The 13,906-nt window shown below is 44.0% G+C and overlaps 1 protein-coding gene across 4 annotated transcripts in view; it reads left to right on the forward strand.

Annotated features, from left to right (window-relative positions):
• The first annotated feature begins 734 nt into the window (after positions 1-734).
• PLEKHM3 (pleckstrin homology domain containing M3) overlaps positions 735-13,906 on the forward strand; it is an 89,178-nt gene continuing 76,006 nt past the window's right edge. For 2 of the 4 annotated variants that reach the window (XR_014502544.1, XM_083401481.1), the window contains exons 1-3: positions 753-899; positions 10,538-10,688; positions 11,651-12,536. Coding sequence is in view for 2 of the 4 variants with exons in the window: in XM_083401481.1 (XP_083257607.1) it covers positions 11,948-12,536 (589 nt within the window). In the remaining 2 variants the exon portion in view is untranslated. Of the gene's footprint in view, positions 900-10,537; positions 10,689-11,650; positions 12,537-13,906 lie in introns of all 4 variants that reach the window. The other 2 variants (XR_014502543.1, XM_083401482.1) reach the window with 2 other exon arrangements.

Below are 13,906 nucleotides of genomic sequence, written 5' to 3' on the forward strand. Positions count from 1 at the left end.
CAGCTTCCAACATATATAAAAACATAATAAAACATCAAACATTACAAAAACTTCCCTTCAGATGTCTTATAAAGGTTGTATGGTTACTTACATTTGCTTGGGGGTCACATAACTCCATACCCTCTAACATTTCTCCGTTAAAAATAGGGCTGTCCTAAGGAAAAGTGGGACATTCTGGGATCAAATCAGAAACCAGGACGGCTTCTGTAAATCCGGGTCTGTCCCTGGAAAATAGGGACATATGGGGGGCGGGGGGGGGCAGTGGCCCCCCTCTAAATCAAGTAAATCAATAAAAAATACTTAAATAACTGAGGTTCTGTCCTCCCTAACAAAAATCCTGGCTATGCCCATGTTGGAGGGTCTGCATTGTTTTTTTTTAAAAAAAATATTATTATTATTGTTGTTGTTGTTTTGTTTTGTTTTTTGTTTTGTTTTGTTTTGTTGTTGTTATACTATTACTACTACTACTACTACTATTATTAGGTTGTTGTTTTTGTTTTTATTATGTATTTTGTGATTTTGTATCTTGATTGTATTTTGTGAAGTGCCCTAAGGACACCCCCCCCCCCGGTATACGGCGGTATAATAATAATAATAATAATAATAATAATAATAATAATAATAATAATAATAATAATAATAATAATAAAACAATCGTCATCATTATCTTTATGTTGGGCGGGGCTGAGGAGTGCGGAACAGGCTGCCTGCCGGAACCTTCTTGCCGGTTCTTTGTTTCCGTGGCTGCTGCGGGGAAGCGTTTGAGGCGAGCACCGGGCCAGGGCAGGTTGTAAACAGAGAGAGCCGAGGCGGCGGCGGCGGCGGCGGCTGAGGCTGAGGGCGGTTGCCGGTGTGTGTGTGGCCGGTGGCGGAGGGAGCGAGGAGGACGGGAAGAGAAGGCAAGGGAAACCGGGGGGAATAAATGCGGGACCCCCGGGCGGCGCGTGTGCGGCTGCTGCGGAGTCCGGGTCGAGGCTGCCTGTGGCTTGAGCCCCTTTGCCTTTGCGGCTGAGTCCCTGGAGGCTCCGCAGACGGGAGTGGAAAGGCCGCTGACCACCCCGAAGGTCCAGCCTGGGCGTTTATGGCGCCTTCCTTATTGTGCCAGGTGCCCTCTTTGCTCTGCAGGCTCTGCAGCCTGGCACTTTTAGGAGGCGCGCATCCTTATAAAATCAAGCAGCTTGGGGGTTTGTTGTTGTTGTTGTTGTTGTTGTTGTTGTGCATTTCTTGTGCCTGGATCTGTATTCATCCTCTGCCCCCCCCCGTCCTCCCCTCCCCCACCCCAGCTCCTTAAATTATGCAATATTAGGTCATCCCATGGATGCAGTTATAGCTTTCACCAAAGAAGCCACGCAGTAACTGCAGGACAAGCACAAAGCTGTGCAGTCGGCTTAAGCGTTTTATGTAAACTGTGTCTTGTCGTTGTTGCTGCATCTAATATATATTCGTTCTCTTCTCTATGTAGTGTTTAACCTGCCCTTCTTCCAAGGTAGTGTGTAAGAGCCTCCTATCCCCCTCTCCCCATCCCCATCCCACTTGCAACAACCCTATGGAATAAATTGAATTCCTTTAAACTGAATGATGGCAGGTGCCTTGAAATCACTCGGTGAACTTTGTGGTGCAGTGCAGATTTGAGGCCAGGTCTCCCTGTTTCAGGCAAGACTCTACCAGAATAGCTCTCTAGCACATTACATGTGCGCCACCGTATGTGGTGCCCTCTGAAGGCATGCAAACTGTTGAATCAGAGTTAAAAGCATATTAATGTTCTCTTTGATTATTATTTTTAAGCATTATGGAAAATAGTTTACTATTTGTGTTCTGAGTGTACCATGTTACCCAGGCTTCCTTGAGAACGCACATATTTTTACTCCAGAATGCAAAGTGTGAAAAAGGAGGTTATAGTTGCCATTTTGGGGCAAGGCGGTTTGAAAGTCTTGTTTTTTCAAATAATGGACTGGCTGTGATTATCTGTTAAACATTTGGCTAGTTCAGATGGCAACCTTGAGCTAGGTTAAGAACTTTGAGAACTGAAAGAAGAAAAGTCACTTTATCCAGGGACAGTCTACATATATATTGGCCTGTTCCTACAGGATGTTGTATTAGTGTGTGAAGATCCAATGATCCCCAGATATGCCCTCCACATAATGTCAGGCATCTTCACTTGGTAGCAAGTGGCCAATAGGCAGGTGCAAAATGTGTCTGGTGCCTGGCTAATTTTGAATGTGTGTTTGTATATGTGTGTGTGTACAGACACACAGAGATGTACACACACATATATGCATATACATAAACACACACCCATACATATATCTAATTGATGTTAATAAGACTTGTTACTCACAAGCAAATGTGAGTAGGATTAGCATTTGTTCTGTTTTAAATCCAGTATAGGCTGCAGTCTTAACTGCAAGTGACTTCCATTGAACTTGCTGGTTCTTAAGAGGATATGTATAGGATTGCATTGTTAGTTACTTTAATCCCAGTAGTTTTTACTGCCACAGATTCTTTCACAATAACCGTAAACTATATAATACACCATTCTCAGAATGACTGACTATCAAGTATATAAACTGTAGCAAAACTCCATCCTTGTGGACTGATACTGACTAGAGAGGAAGTGAGCCAGTTTGATCAACTTGCCAATAAAAAGCCAACTTTTCTACTATGGAGATGTTAGGAGATATTTTATAGGAAACAGTACATTCACCTGTCATTTAATAGTGCTCTTTAAGGTAGCCAGGGAAAGAACTTCCTCCAAGATTGGTTGGAGCAGAGGAAAATAAGGCAGGTAGGCATGCTTATAAAAATGTTGTGGGCTAGTAACTGTTGTAAACTTTTTTACAAGGCTGTACTATAGTATGTGGGACGCGGGTGGCGCTGTGGGTAAAAGCCTCAGCGCCTAGGGCTTGCCGATCGAAAGGTCGGTAGTTCGAATCCCCACGGCGGGGTGCGCTCCCGTTGCTCGGTCCCAGCGCCTGCCAACCTAGCAGTTCGAAAGCACTCCCGGGTGCAAGTAGATAAATAGGGACCGCTTACTAGCGGGAAGGTAAACGGCGTTTCCGTGTGCGGCTCTGGCTTGCCAGAGCAGCGATGTCACACTGGCCACGTGACCCGGAAGTGTCTCCGGATAGCGCTGGCCCCCGGCCTCTTGAGTGAGATGGGCGCACAACCCTAGAGTCTGTCAAGACTGGCCAGTACGGGCAGGGGTACCTTTACCTTTACCTTTACCTTTACTATAGTATGTCAGTACTTTGTTCAGAGTATCCCCCTTCCAGTCTAGGATGCAGGCCATGGAATAATCCAGATGAATGTGAAGGATTCAACAGTTGCAAATTGGATTAAGTAGAGAGACGAGGAGGAGTCTATTTATCTTCTCTTTTCCTGGGCTGCACATGGCTATTCTGCAGAAAGAGAGAAGAATAAGACCATTTAAATGTTACATATTCGTCTTTAAAACTGCCCTGAAAATGGGGGTTGGAATAATCCTCCTGGGTTTTGATGCTGGCAAATATTTGAAATATTTTCCTGTTTTGGTTATGATATTCTCAATAGAATAATTTCCTTTTAGTTAGGGTCTAAGTTCTGTTGAATACACAGAGACTTCCTTTTGCTTAAATTATGGACAGGCATGCCCCTAGCATCCAAAAGACAGTGCTGCAGCATCTTTTGAAATTACCTGATTTATTCATTTTTGCTGCCACAAATTCTCTCATGTGAAGCAATATAACAGACTCCACATTTCTCTTCCTTCCTGGCTCAGTTACAGGAACTGGAAGTATAGAAAATGGGAGTATGGTTATAAACAGCCATCTCATCATCAGCCTCCCTGCTTAATGACCTCATCTCTAGCAATGTCTGTATGACTTGCTTTTGTTTGTGCTGAGCATAGATGATGCTTCAGAGTTGCCTCCATGGCAAAAAGAAAATGCAAACATATGCATGGCTTTGTTCTGTTAGTAGGAGAATTCCAAGGTCAGTGTATTTTTGTACTGAGTATTCAATCTGTCTGAGAGTGAAACAGGGTCTGTTTATCCAGAACTGAAACATGTAGCCTGTTAGAGAAAACACTGATGACTAAGTACAGTGGTACCTCGTGTTACATACACTTCAGGTTATAGACTCCGCTAACCCAGAAATAGTAACTCGGGTTAAGAACTTTGCTTCAGGATGAGAACATAAATCGTGCTCCGGCAGCGTGGCGGCAGCAGGAGGCCCCATTAGCTAAAGTGGTGCTTCAGGTTAAGAACAGTTTCAGGTTAAGAATGGACCTCCAGAACGAATTAAGTACCGTATTTTTCGCTCTATAACCCGCACCCGACCATAACATGCACGTAGTTTTTAGAGGAGGAAAATCCGTAGGCATGCCACCCGTAGGCATTCCCTCCATAACACGCACAGACATTTCCCCTTACTTTCTAGGAGGAAAAAAGTGAGTGTTATGGTGCAAAAAATACGGTACTTAACCCAAGGTACTGTTGGGATACTGCCAGGGAGAGAAAGTCCATCTTGACCTCCAAGTCGTCTCCGGACGTCCATTGATCTCCCGTAGACACGCAGTATCAGCAATTAGCGACAGGAGCTCCAGAAATAGCTTCTGAAGATCCAGAGCTCTTGCACACTCTTATCAGCAGATAATGCACAGCAAAAGTTGCACCCAGGAGAGCATTATATAGAAGTTTATTCAGTGTTGATCAGAACAAAGAAAACCATGACTGCCTGCTTGAGAGAGTTCCGGCAGAGAGAGAGAAAACGAAAAGCAAAGACACAACATAAACATCCTGTGAGACAGGAAATACGCAGACTCTGACACAAAAAGCCTGCTCCCTGTTAAGGTGGAACAGAAATATCCTAACAGGTACCACTGTATAAACCTTCAGCATGATACAAGGGTCAGTGGAGATGAGTTTTTTCTTCATCCATCTCAAATTCTGAGTTCCCTTTTCGTGGGCCAGGAACTGGGCTGTTGAGTGCTCTCCTTGATTTCTACTACTCACCGGATGGGTGGGGTTCATTCTGGAAGGAGTTGCACTCCCCCTAAAGAGGCAGGTGCACAGTTTAGCGGGACTTCTGGATCCGCTTCTGTTATCGGAGGCACAAATTGCTTTGGTGCCATGAACCTTCTGCTGCGAACCCAGCTGTGACCCTCTCTGGATGAGGATAAGCTAGCTTCAGTTGTCTATGCTATCAGTCTGGGCTAGATGACCATGTGGGGCTGCTTTTGAAGACAATTTGGAGACTATAGCTAGTGCAGAATTCAGCAGCCAGATTGTTGAGTGAGCCCTGAAGGTATGTTCATATTACACTGATTCTGGCACAATTGCACTGACTGCCGATATGTTTCTGGGCTCAATTCAAAGTGCTGATTTTGAAATAACAGGCAGTGACCAATTTATGCACATCCGATTGACGTGTGACTGTGCATGCGTGCATCACGGGAACCTAGAAGTGGCTGAAAATAGGGCATAACAGGCTTATGCGTGCTCCTCTGACGCACGCAAGGACAGGAACGTAACCCCGGTACGTTCAAGATGACAAAGTTTTTAATATAGAGTTGAAATCAGTTTTTAAATACTTAAAAATATTGCGAACAGATTAAGACATTAGCAGGATTAATTACAAAAATGTGCAGTGATATAAAACAAATATTGACTATATGTGATAAATAATAAATAGGTTTAATTTGGAAATGCAGTAAAATAATTATAAACATCAGGAGCTGCTAGAAGAGGTGGAGGAGAGTCAAAATATGATATATGTAATAAAGGGCACAACAAGCTGCCAGTCTGGGCACATTCTATGGCTAGATCCAGCTAGATGATGAAATATTTCTGAATGTATGATGTTGATAATGTTGTGATAGCAGTGGGCTGTATTCAGCAGATCGCCAGGTAGTGCTTTGCTTCTGCTTGTGCAGTGGGACTTTCTTCCCTCTCTCCCCCCCCCATGTGCCCCCTAAATCTGTTTTGGGGTTTCCTCCAACCCTCTGGAGCAACTTTGGGGACAGCAGGGTGGATGTGTCTGGGGAAGTCCCGTCATTCAAGCAGAACTAGCTGCACTTGTGTGTTTATTTAGTTCAAAGTTTCTCAAACTTGGGTCTCCAGCTGTTTTTGGACTACAGTTCCCATCATCCCTGACCACGACTGGTCCTGCTAGCTAAGGATGATGGGAGTCCAAAAGCAGCTGGAGACCCAAGTTTGGAAAACTCTGATTTAGTTGAATGCCTCCTTATTCTTACCACAACCTTTCAGATATACTGTGATTTCATTCAACCCTAGTGAAGTTTCTTGCTTTGTGGGGACCCCTGCTACTGAGAGTTAAATCAGAAGTGTTTTGGGGTGTGTGTGTGAGGGAGGGAGGTTTCTTAGAAGCCAGCAGCAGCAGTTGTGCTAAATAGTGTATTCAAAAAAGACAAGAGTTTCCAGGAAGTTCTCTGACTGCTTCTCAGTGTTGCTGTGTGTGTGTGTTGTTGTTGTTGTTTTTACCTTATAAAATAAAGTACATTCTCAAAAAATTTCACAGTGAACTAGACATTAAAACAAAAACTGACCAGATACATAGAGAATACAAGACAAATGCTAATAATACCATACAGTGGTACCTTGGTTCTCAAACATAATCCATTCCAGAAGTCTGTTCTACTTCCGAAAAAGTTAGAAAATGAAGGCATGGCTTCCGATTGGTTGCAGGAGCTTCCTGCACTCAAGCGGAAGCTGCGCCGGACGTTTGGCTTCCGAAAAATGTTCAAAAACCAGAACACTTACTGCCGAGTTTTTGGTGTTGGGAGCTGATTTGTTCGTCAACTAAACCGTTCGAGATCCAAGGTTCCACTGTATTTCATCAGCTCTGAATTTGTCATTCTGTTGCTGAACTTGGTCAGTTGCTTAACTTCCTCCCTTCCTTGATTTGATGATTTGTCACTAGGGCTGAGATGCTCATTCAGGTGGGCTTCCCGTCTTGCTTCTGCAGAGATGTGAAAGACTGAACAGAATCCCATTGCCCTATCCTTCTTCCAGCCAGTTGTCAGAACAGGGAGGGCATAAAGCTGGAGAAAGACGTCTCTGTGTCAAAACAAAAACAACCACACAAGATTTGGTACCTTGAGCCTTGGGTATAAATGCTTCCTCTGGGTGACGACATGCAAAATGCTTGGTAAAGGTCGCTACATGACATGATTTCCCTGGGGAGTCAGTGTTTTGCTTTGCATTCAACCTCTGAACTGAGCCACTTCTTCTTTTCCTTGTCACCTGCTCCTGAGTGGTTTCAGACTGGAAGTCAGACTGACAGTAACACAGAGGGCAGTGCCTGGATAGTCAGCTGTGCTTACCAGTAGCTGCTCTAACAGAGCTCCTGTATATGGCAAACAGTTCTGTTTCTTTTTTCATTTTCTGCATTTAAAGTCATGCACGTGAGAGAGGCTGAAATTGCTTAAATTGCTGCTGTATTATGAATTATTGTTGCTAGATCTATTGCCATGGAGAGTGATGGATAATCTTTAGCTGACTAACACACCCCATTGATAGATTTTCTCAGGCTCCTTTAATCTTGGATCATTTCTCACTGGTTTAATTCAGAATGGGTTTGTTGTCTCCATAGTGCTAAGATCACTCTGGTTTTCCCAGCATGTTGCAGATGAAGCCGTGCTGAATTCAGACCGGCTTTTAGATGTGTGCAATTCAATTCTATGTAAAGAAATATACAGATAGCTGAGTTGACCTATAAGAAAAATGCCAAATATTAGGGCACTACTTTAATTAGGCCAACCAAAATTGCACAATATTTTATGACATTTTGATTGGCCCAATAAAGGCATTGCCCTAATATGTATTTAGACAGGTTTGCTAGTTCAAGGGAATGGAAACTAGAGGGGAAACTGTTAGGCTAAATAAAGTGAAATCTCCCATAACGTCTGAAACCTCCGCTCAGTCCTATAACAGAAACCGCCAACGCATTTTTTCGGCATGTCTTTCAGGCACTGAGGAATAGGAATTTGCTTTTGAAAAGCAGGCCTTTCTCTTCTTTAGGACTCTCACTGAACCCCGCAGAATGGATGGGTAAACAGTTAAAGCACTGAGGGTCAGATAGACTGCTGCTGCTGCATACCTCGGGTTAAGTACTTTATTCGTTCCGGAGGTTTGTTCTTAACCTGAAACTGTTCTTAACCTGAAGCACCACTTTAGCTAATGGGGCCTCCTGCAGCTGCCACGCGATTTCTGTTCTCATCCTGAAGCAAAGTTCTTAACCCAAGGTACTATTTCTGGGTTAGCAGAGTCTGTAACCTGAAGCGTATGTAACCCAAGGTACCACTGTACTCTCTTTCTGCCCTGCAGCACTTCAAGCTTCAGGCAGTCTCTGGGTCTGAATCTGTATCCCTCTTTCTGAACTGCTGAAACCGAAGTTGGCAACAAGAATCCAGGGGCTCCTGTGATCAGCTACCTATACCAGGTGTGGGGAACCTTAGGGCTGCCGGATGTTGCTGCACTGTAACCCCCATCAGCCCCAGCAAGCATGACCAATGGCCAGGGATGATGGGAGTTGTAGTTCAGCGGCATATGGCAGACCTGAGGTTCCCCACACCTGGTTTAATCTGCTCATGCCAGTTTCCAGGCTTCTCTTGTGTCCTTAATAGTGAACTCTACTACAGTGGTGCCTCGCAAGACGAAAAGAATCCGTTCTGTGAGTCTCTTCGTCTAGCGGTTTTTTCGTCTTGCGAAGCAAGCCCATTAGCGGATTAGCGCTATTAGCGGTTTAGCGGCTATTAGCGGCTATTAAAGGTTTAAGGGATTAGCTGCTAAAAGGCTATTAGCAGCTTAGTGCCTTAGATAAAGGGGGTGGGGAGCGAAAAAAAACCCCCAGGAATCGCAAGACATTTTCGTCTTGCAAAGCAAGCCCATAGCAAATTCGTCCTGCGAAGCACCTCCAAAACGGAAAACCCTTTCGTCTAGCGGGTTTTCTGTCTTGCGAGGCATTCGTCTTGCGGGGCACCACTGTACTTGACTGAGAAGCAGAATCCAGGATAGAGCCATGGAGGTAGCAGGCTTGGTGCCAAGGGACAAAATAAACAGGTTGCAGCCTCCTCCTTAGTTCAGAGGGGGAGGAAACTACCATTTGCCAAGACGATGGTATCACTCAGGTGTGGGGGTAGTTACTTCATACACACACACTCTCTCCAGCGTTACCCACAAGTGCATGTCTTTATTTTCACTGTCATCAGCAAACAGTTGCCACTTTCGAGTGTTCGAAATCAGCCAGGTGCCAGGCGCGTTTTGCGACTGGCATGGATCAAATTGTGACCAGGTGGAGATATCTGGATGCAAGGCTGGCGACTGACATCTCCACCTGGCTGCCCCCTCCAGCTTTCTTAAGCAGGTAAGCAGAAGAGGTTATTTCTTGCGTCAGTTTGCCACATTTGTCTCCAAGGAGTACATGGTTCACCCCACTCTTTAGTCATTCCCTGCAATGACCCTGTGAGGTAGGTTAGGAGGCTCCAAGTGAGCTTCAAGACTGAGTGGCGATTTGAACCCTGATTTCTCATGTTCTAGTCCAACACTCTAACCACTACACCCCACTGGCTTCCTAGAATCCTGCTGCTATGGGGCAGCTCTGTAAATTAAGTAGGAAAATAAATACAGTGGTACCTTGGGTTAAGTACTTAATTCGTTCTGGAGGTCCGTTCTTAACCTGAAGCTGTTCTTAACCTGAAGCACCACTTTAGCTAATGGGGCCTCCTGCCGCTGCCACCGCACGATTTCTGTTCTCATCCTGAAGCAAAGTTCTTAACCCAAGGTACTATTTCTGGGTTAGCGGAGTCTGTAACCTGAAGTGTATGTAACCGGAAGCATCTGTAACCCTAGGTACCACTGTACGCGGAAAGCAAACTATATTTTCCTTGAAGCTTGACTTAGTTTTATCCTGGGTTGTTTCATTTGATGTTTAAATGTGTTGTAAAGTGCTTTGAGATTTTTATCTTTAAAACATAAAGTGATATAGAAATGAAATAAACAACAACAACAAACCCGGCTGGGGGCGGAGGTGGCACCTAGTCATACCGTTGTAGCGACCGTAATCTAGATTTAAGGTGCCATTTGGTGATTAGCTTATATTATTTGAGTTTCTAAACACTGCCTCTCTCTCTTATGGGGAGGAGAACAGAGCTGCGCTTGTGTGGTGGGTGGGAGGACACACTATTGTGGTGAGGGCAAAACCAGCAGTGACACTGGGTGGCCTTCCGCTGACAGAGCTCTCTCAAGGGGATAGAGTATATTTCTGGCCCAGAGCACACAAAGATGTATTGCATTTCCCCAGAGCAGTATACAGGCTCACACTCTGCCTGTCATTATGTCGGACATTTTGTCAGTAATAATAACAAAGATGATAGGTTTCTTTCTTTTTTTTCCTCGGTCCGCCTTATCCCTTATTTGAAAACCGAGTTGCCAACACTTCTGGGAATCTCCTTTGATTGTAACCGGCCAGTGGAAATCTCGCTGCATCGTGGTTTCTCCCCTATTGTACAATGATGCTGAGTCATGTCTTCCCATCACAGGGCTTGCGATTTGCAACTGATAAATATTTTGGCAGTAAAATAGTTTTGGATGTACCCAAGTGATGCGGCAGAAAATGCTTACAATGCCAATCTAAGAAAAAGGGATCTCCAAGGCTGCATTTTACCTGGTGGATCTTCACGGGGCTTGATTGTGAGTAGACCTGTATAAGATTGCCATGTAAAAGTAGCACCCGATGAAAGCATTTTAGTCAGTTAACCTTGCACAGAGTATACCAAATTGTTCAATGTCTAGGCAGTTTAATTGCTAGCTTAAATTGTGAAAATAAATCACAGTATTTATGGGCTGGTGGGTGTTAATTTGTGGCTATTTAAGTTACTAGATGTGTTTTGGTCTGAAGAACACATGAGTTGTTTAACTAGAAAATGGGGTCAATTGCTTTGACTGAATCAAGAGATGTAAACAAATTGTTTGTCACAGTGCCATTGGCACTGAAACCCTTTTCACAGGCAGCCACTCAAATTAAAGAATAACAAACAGGGCATATACCTGCCCAAGAAATGTTCTGCAACGTATATTAATTAACAGTGCTGAGTGATAAATATGTATGCACTTGGACTTTGCCACAAAGGGCTTCTTAGGTCAAGAAAACACAATCAGGTACAAGTGTATCTTAGACAAAAGAAGTGTGATCAGTTGTAAAGAAGAAATATCTGTGAGGGCTATTAAGATAGAGACATCTCTGAAGTGTGTGTTCTTGGGACCAAAAAGCCTAAGGAGGAAAATATGGTTGTTGCCCCACTGATTCTTCTCCTCTCCCCAGAGCTTCAGAAACCAAGTGTCTGTGAATGTTGGCTACCCCTTGAGCTCTCTACCTCGTCGCCTTGCGTCTTCCCCCTCAGACTCCTAACCTCCGTTCCCTTTGCACCACTTTTTCTTCAGCCTGAGGGAACTTGAACCAGGGACTTGCAATCTTCCTTTAGTTAGTCTAGTGAAGTTATGGCCCATACTCGGAGAACCCTATAACATTTGAGTGTTGATAGGCATTTTGCAGATAAGACATGCAGAACAGCATCTCTCTGCTGGTGTTCCACTCACCCTGTCTCTGGTGAGAGAGCAACTTCACTAACATGGTTTTGTAACATGTTTTACAGGAAAATCCAGATTCTGCGGACTTCCACTGCACAGCCAATACCCCCCCATCCTATCTTACCATTTAGACTGGTAAGTCAGAGGCCAAGTTATTCTTCAGTAGCACGTTTACAAAGGGAAGTCAAGCCAAACATCTGAAGGCCCATGCCAGTTGCAACCCTAACCATTTAGCTCCCATCACCACCTCGTTCAAGCAGTGTCAGAATCTTTCCTGAGGCACCTTCCTCTTCTGCGCCTGGAATTTTTATGCTGTTTTTCGACAAAATTCCCCCAAAGTTCCTGCTCTGACTGCCCATAAAATGGAGGCGTTGGAGGTCGATGACATCAGTCCGGCCTTGGAAGTGACGGAAGATTTCTTTAGCACCTTTGACGCTAAACGAGAGAATGTGCAGCCGCCAGAGGTTTATGGGGTCCAGGAAGTTCCTGAGCTGGTCGGCCACGAGGTGTTTAATAGGATTGCAGCCTGCGGAGACCTGAGGAACATCACTTTGGGGAAATCCAACCTCGTTTGGGAGCACTGCAAAAACGGACTCTTGGAAACCAAAGTGCAGACTGCAATTCCTGCCAAAGAACAGTTTGGAGTACAAAGGGGAACGGTTCCAGACAACCTCTCTTGGGTGGAACGGGGGGAGGCCTCGGCTTTTAACATCTGCCAGAGGAGGCGGAGTCGGCCCCGTTCTGTGAACGATATTATAGTGCAGAGTGAGGAAACGGCCACTTTCAAGCCAGGCCACAACCGGTCACGCTCAGACGTCAGCCACATAGACTGGGGTGTCATCTTAGCTGATGCGTCTTCACAGCAGCCGTCTAATCAAGACAATCGATGTCCTAAACTTTCATTTGCACCAACTGGATTCGAAAAGGGAGAGGACATTCAAGGGAACTCTGGTGAGTGCTTGATACTTTGCTACACCTGGCTTCCTCCTCCTCCTTCTTCTTTTGGTGCCTGTCTCTTAGCGAAGGCAGAAAGTGGCAGGTTTGGTGAGGCAACACAATCCCAGGTTGGATTTGGTTTGGTTTTTTTAATAAGATTTTTATTGGGTATTTTATACTTATAACAAGAAAGACAATAAAAAATAAACAAAAGGGGGGGAAAGCAATACATAAATTCAACAAACAATACATCCACAATAGAAACTGAAATAAAAACAATACAACATAAAAAAAAGAAACAAAAGTAAAAACACACATCCAAATTTTATATCCACATCTTTCATTAGCTTATTTCCTCGACTTCCTCGCACCTCCCTTTTTTGTATTCTAGTTCAAGTTATCTAATTCAACAAATCCTTTCCCTCTTCTTCAATTTAATCTTTAATTTATCATAATACGATTTAATTTTCAATTTCCCAATTTAACGCATTAACACTTAATGTTCATATCATTCTTAATAACCCTTCTGCTAAAACCGTGTAACTTCATTCCAATATACTTCTAACATTCATTAATTTTACAGTATTTTTGTAAATATACTTTAAATTTTTTCCAATCTTCTTCCACCAACTCTTCTCCCTGGTCTCGGATTCTGCCGGTCATTTCCGCCATTTCCATGTAGTCCATCAGTTTTATCTGCCATTGAATCCCAGGTTGGATTTGGAGCTGTGAACCTCGAAATTCAGTTCCCAGTTCCCACCATGGGTTGCAAAGATTGTCTCAAGCAAGTTGCCCGTTTCTCAACCTTAAAGGCAGAGGAACTCAACTTGAGTTACGGTTGTAAATATAAATATTTCTGTGACACATTTGGCAGTAGAAGACTTTGATTCTGCAGCCTGTCTAAATTATGCTACCCAGCTCACGACAGTATCCAGAAGTAAGGGAGAGAATCTGGAAGATGCTCTGTTTGCTGATTCTTTCTTTCTATGAGGACAAAGGTAGTGACTTTGAATCCCAGGATGGTCAGCCTATGCAGTTCTGACACTATGGCTAATTTTTAGCACTTTAGTTTATCAAATTATTTATATTTGGCCCAAGGAGCATCACAGTGTAAGGAAAACACTGTAAATGCAATGACCTAAAATACCGTATTTTTTGCTCTATAAGACTCACTTTTTCCCTCCTAAAAAGCAAGGGGAAATGTGTGTGCGTCTTATGGAGCGAATGCAGGCTGCGCAGCTATCCCAGAAGCCAGAACAGCAAGAGGGATTGCTGCTTTCACTGCGCAGCGATCCCTCTTGTTGTTCTGGCTACCGAGATTCAGAATATTTTTTTCCTTGTTTTCCTCCTCCAAAAACTAGGTGCGTCTTATGGTCTGGTGCGTC

Source organism: Podarcis tiliguerta, assembly GCF_965153285.1.
Source record: "Podarcis tiliguerta genome assembly, chromosome: 1".
Lineage (NCBI taxonomy): Eukaryota > Metazoa > Chordata > Lepidosauria > Squamata > Lacertidae > Podarcis > Podarcis tiliguerta.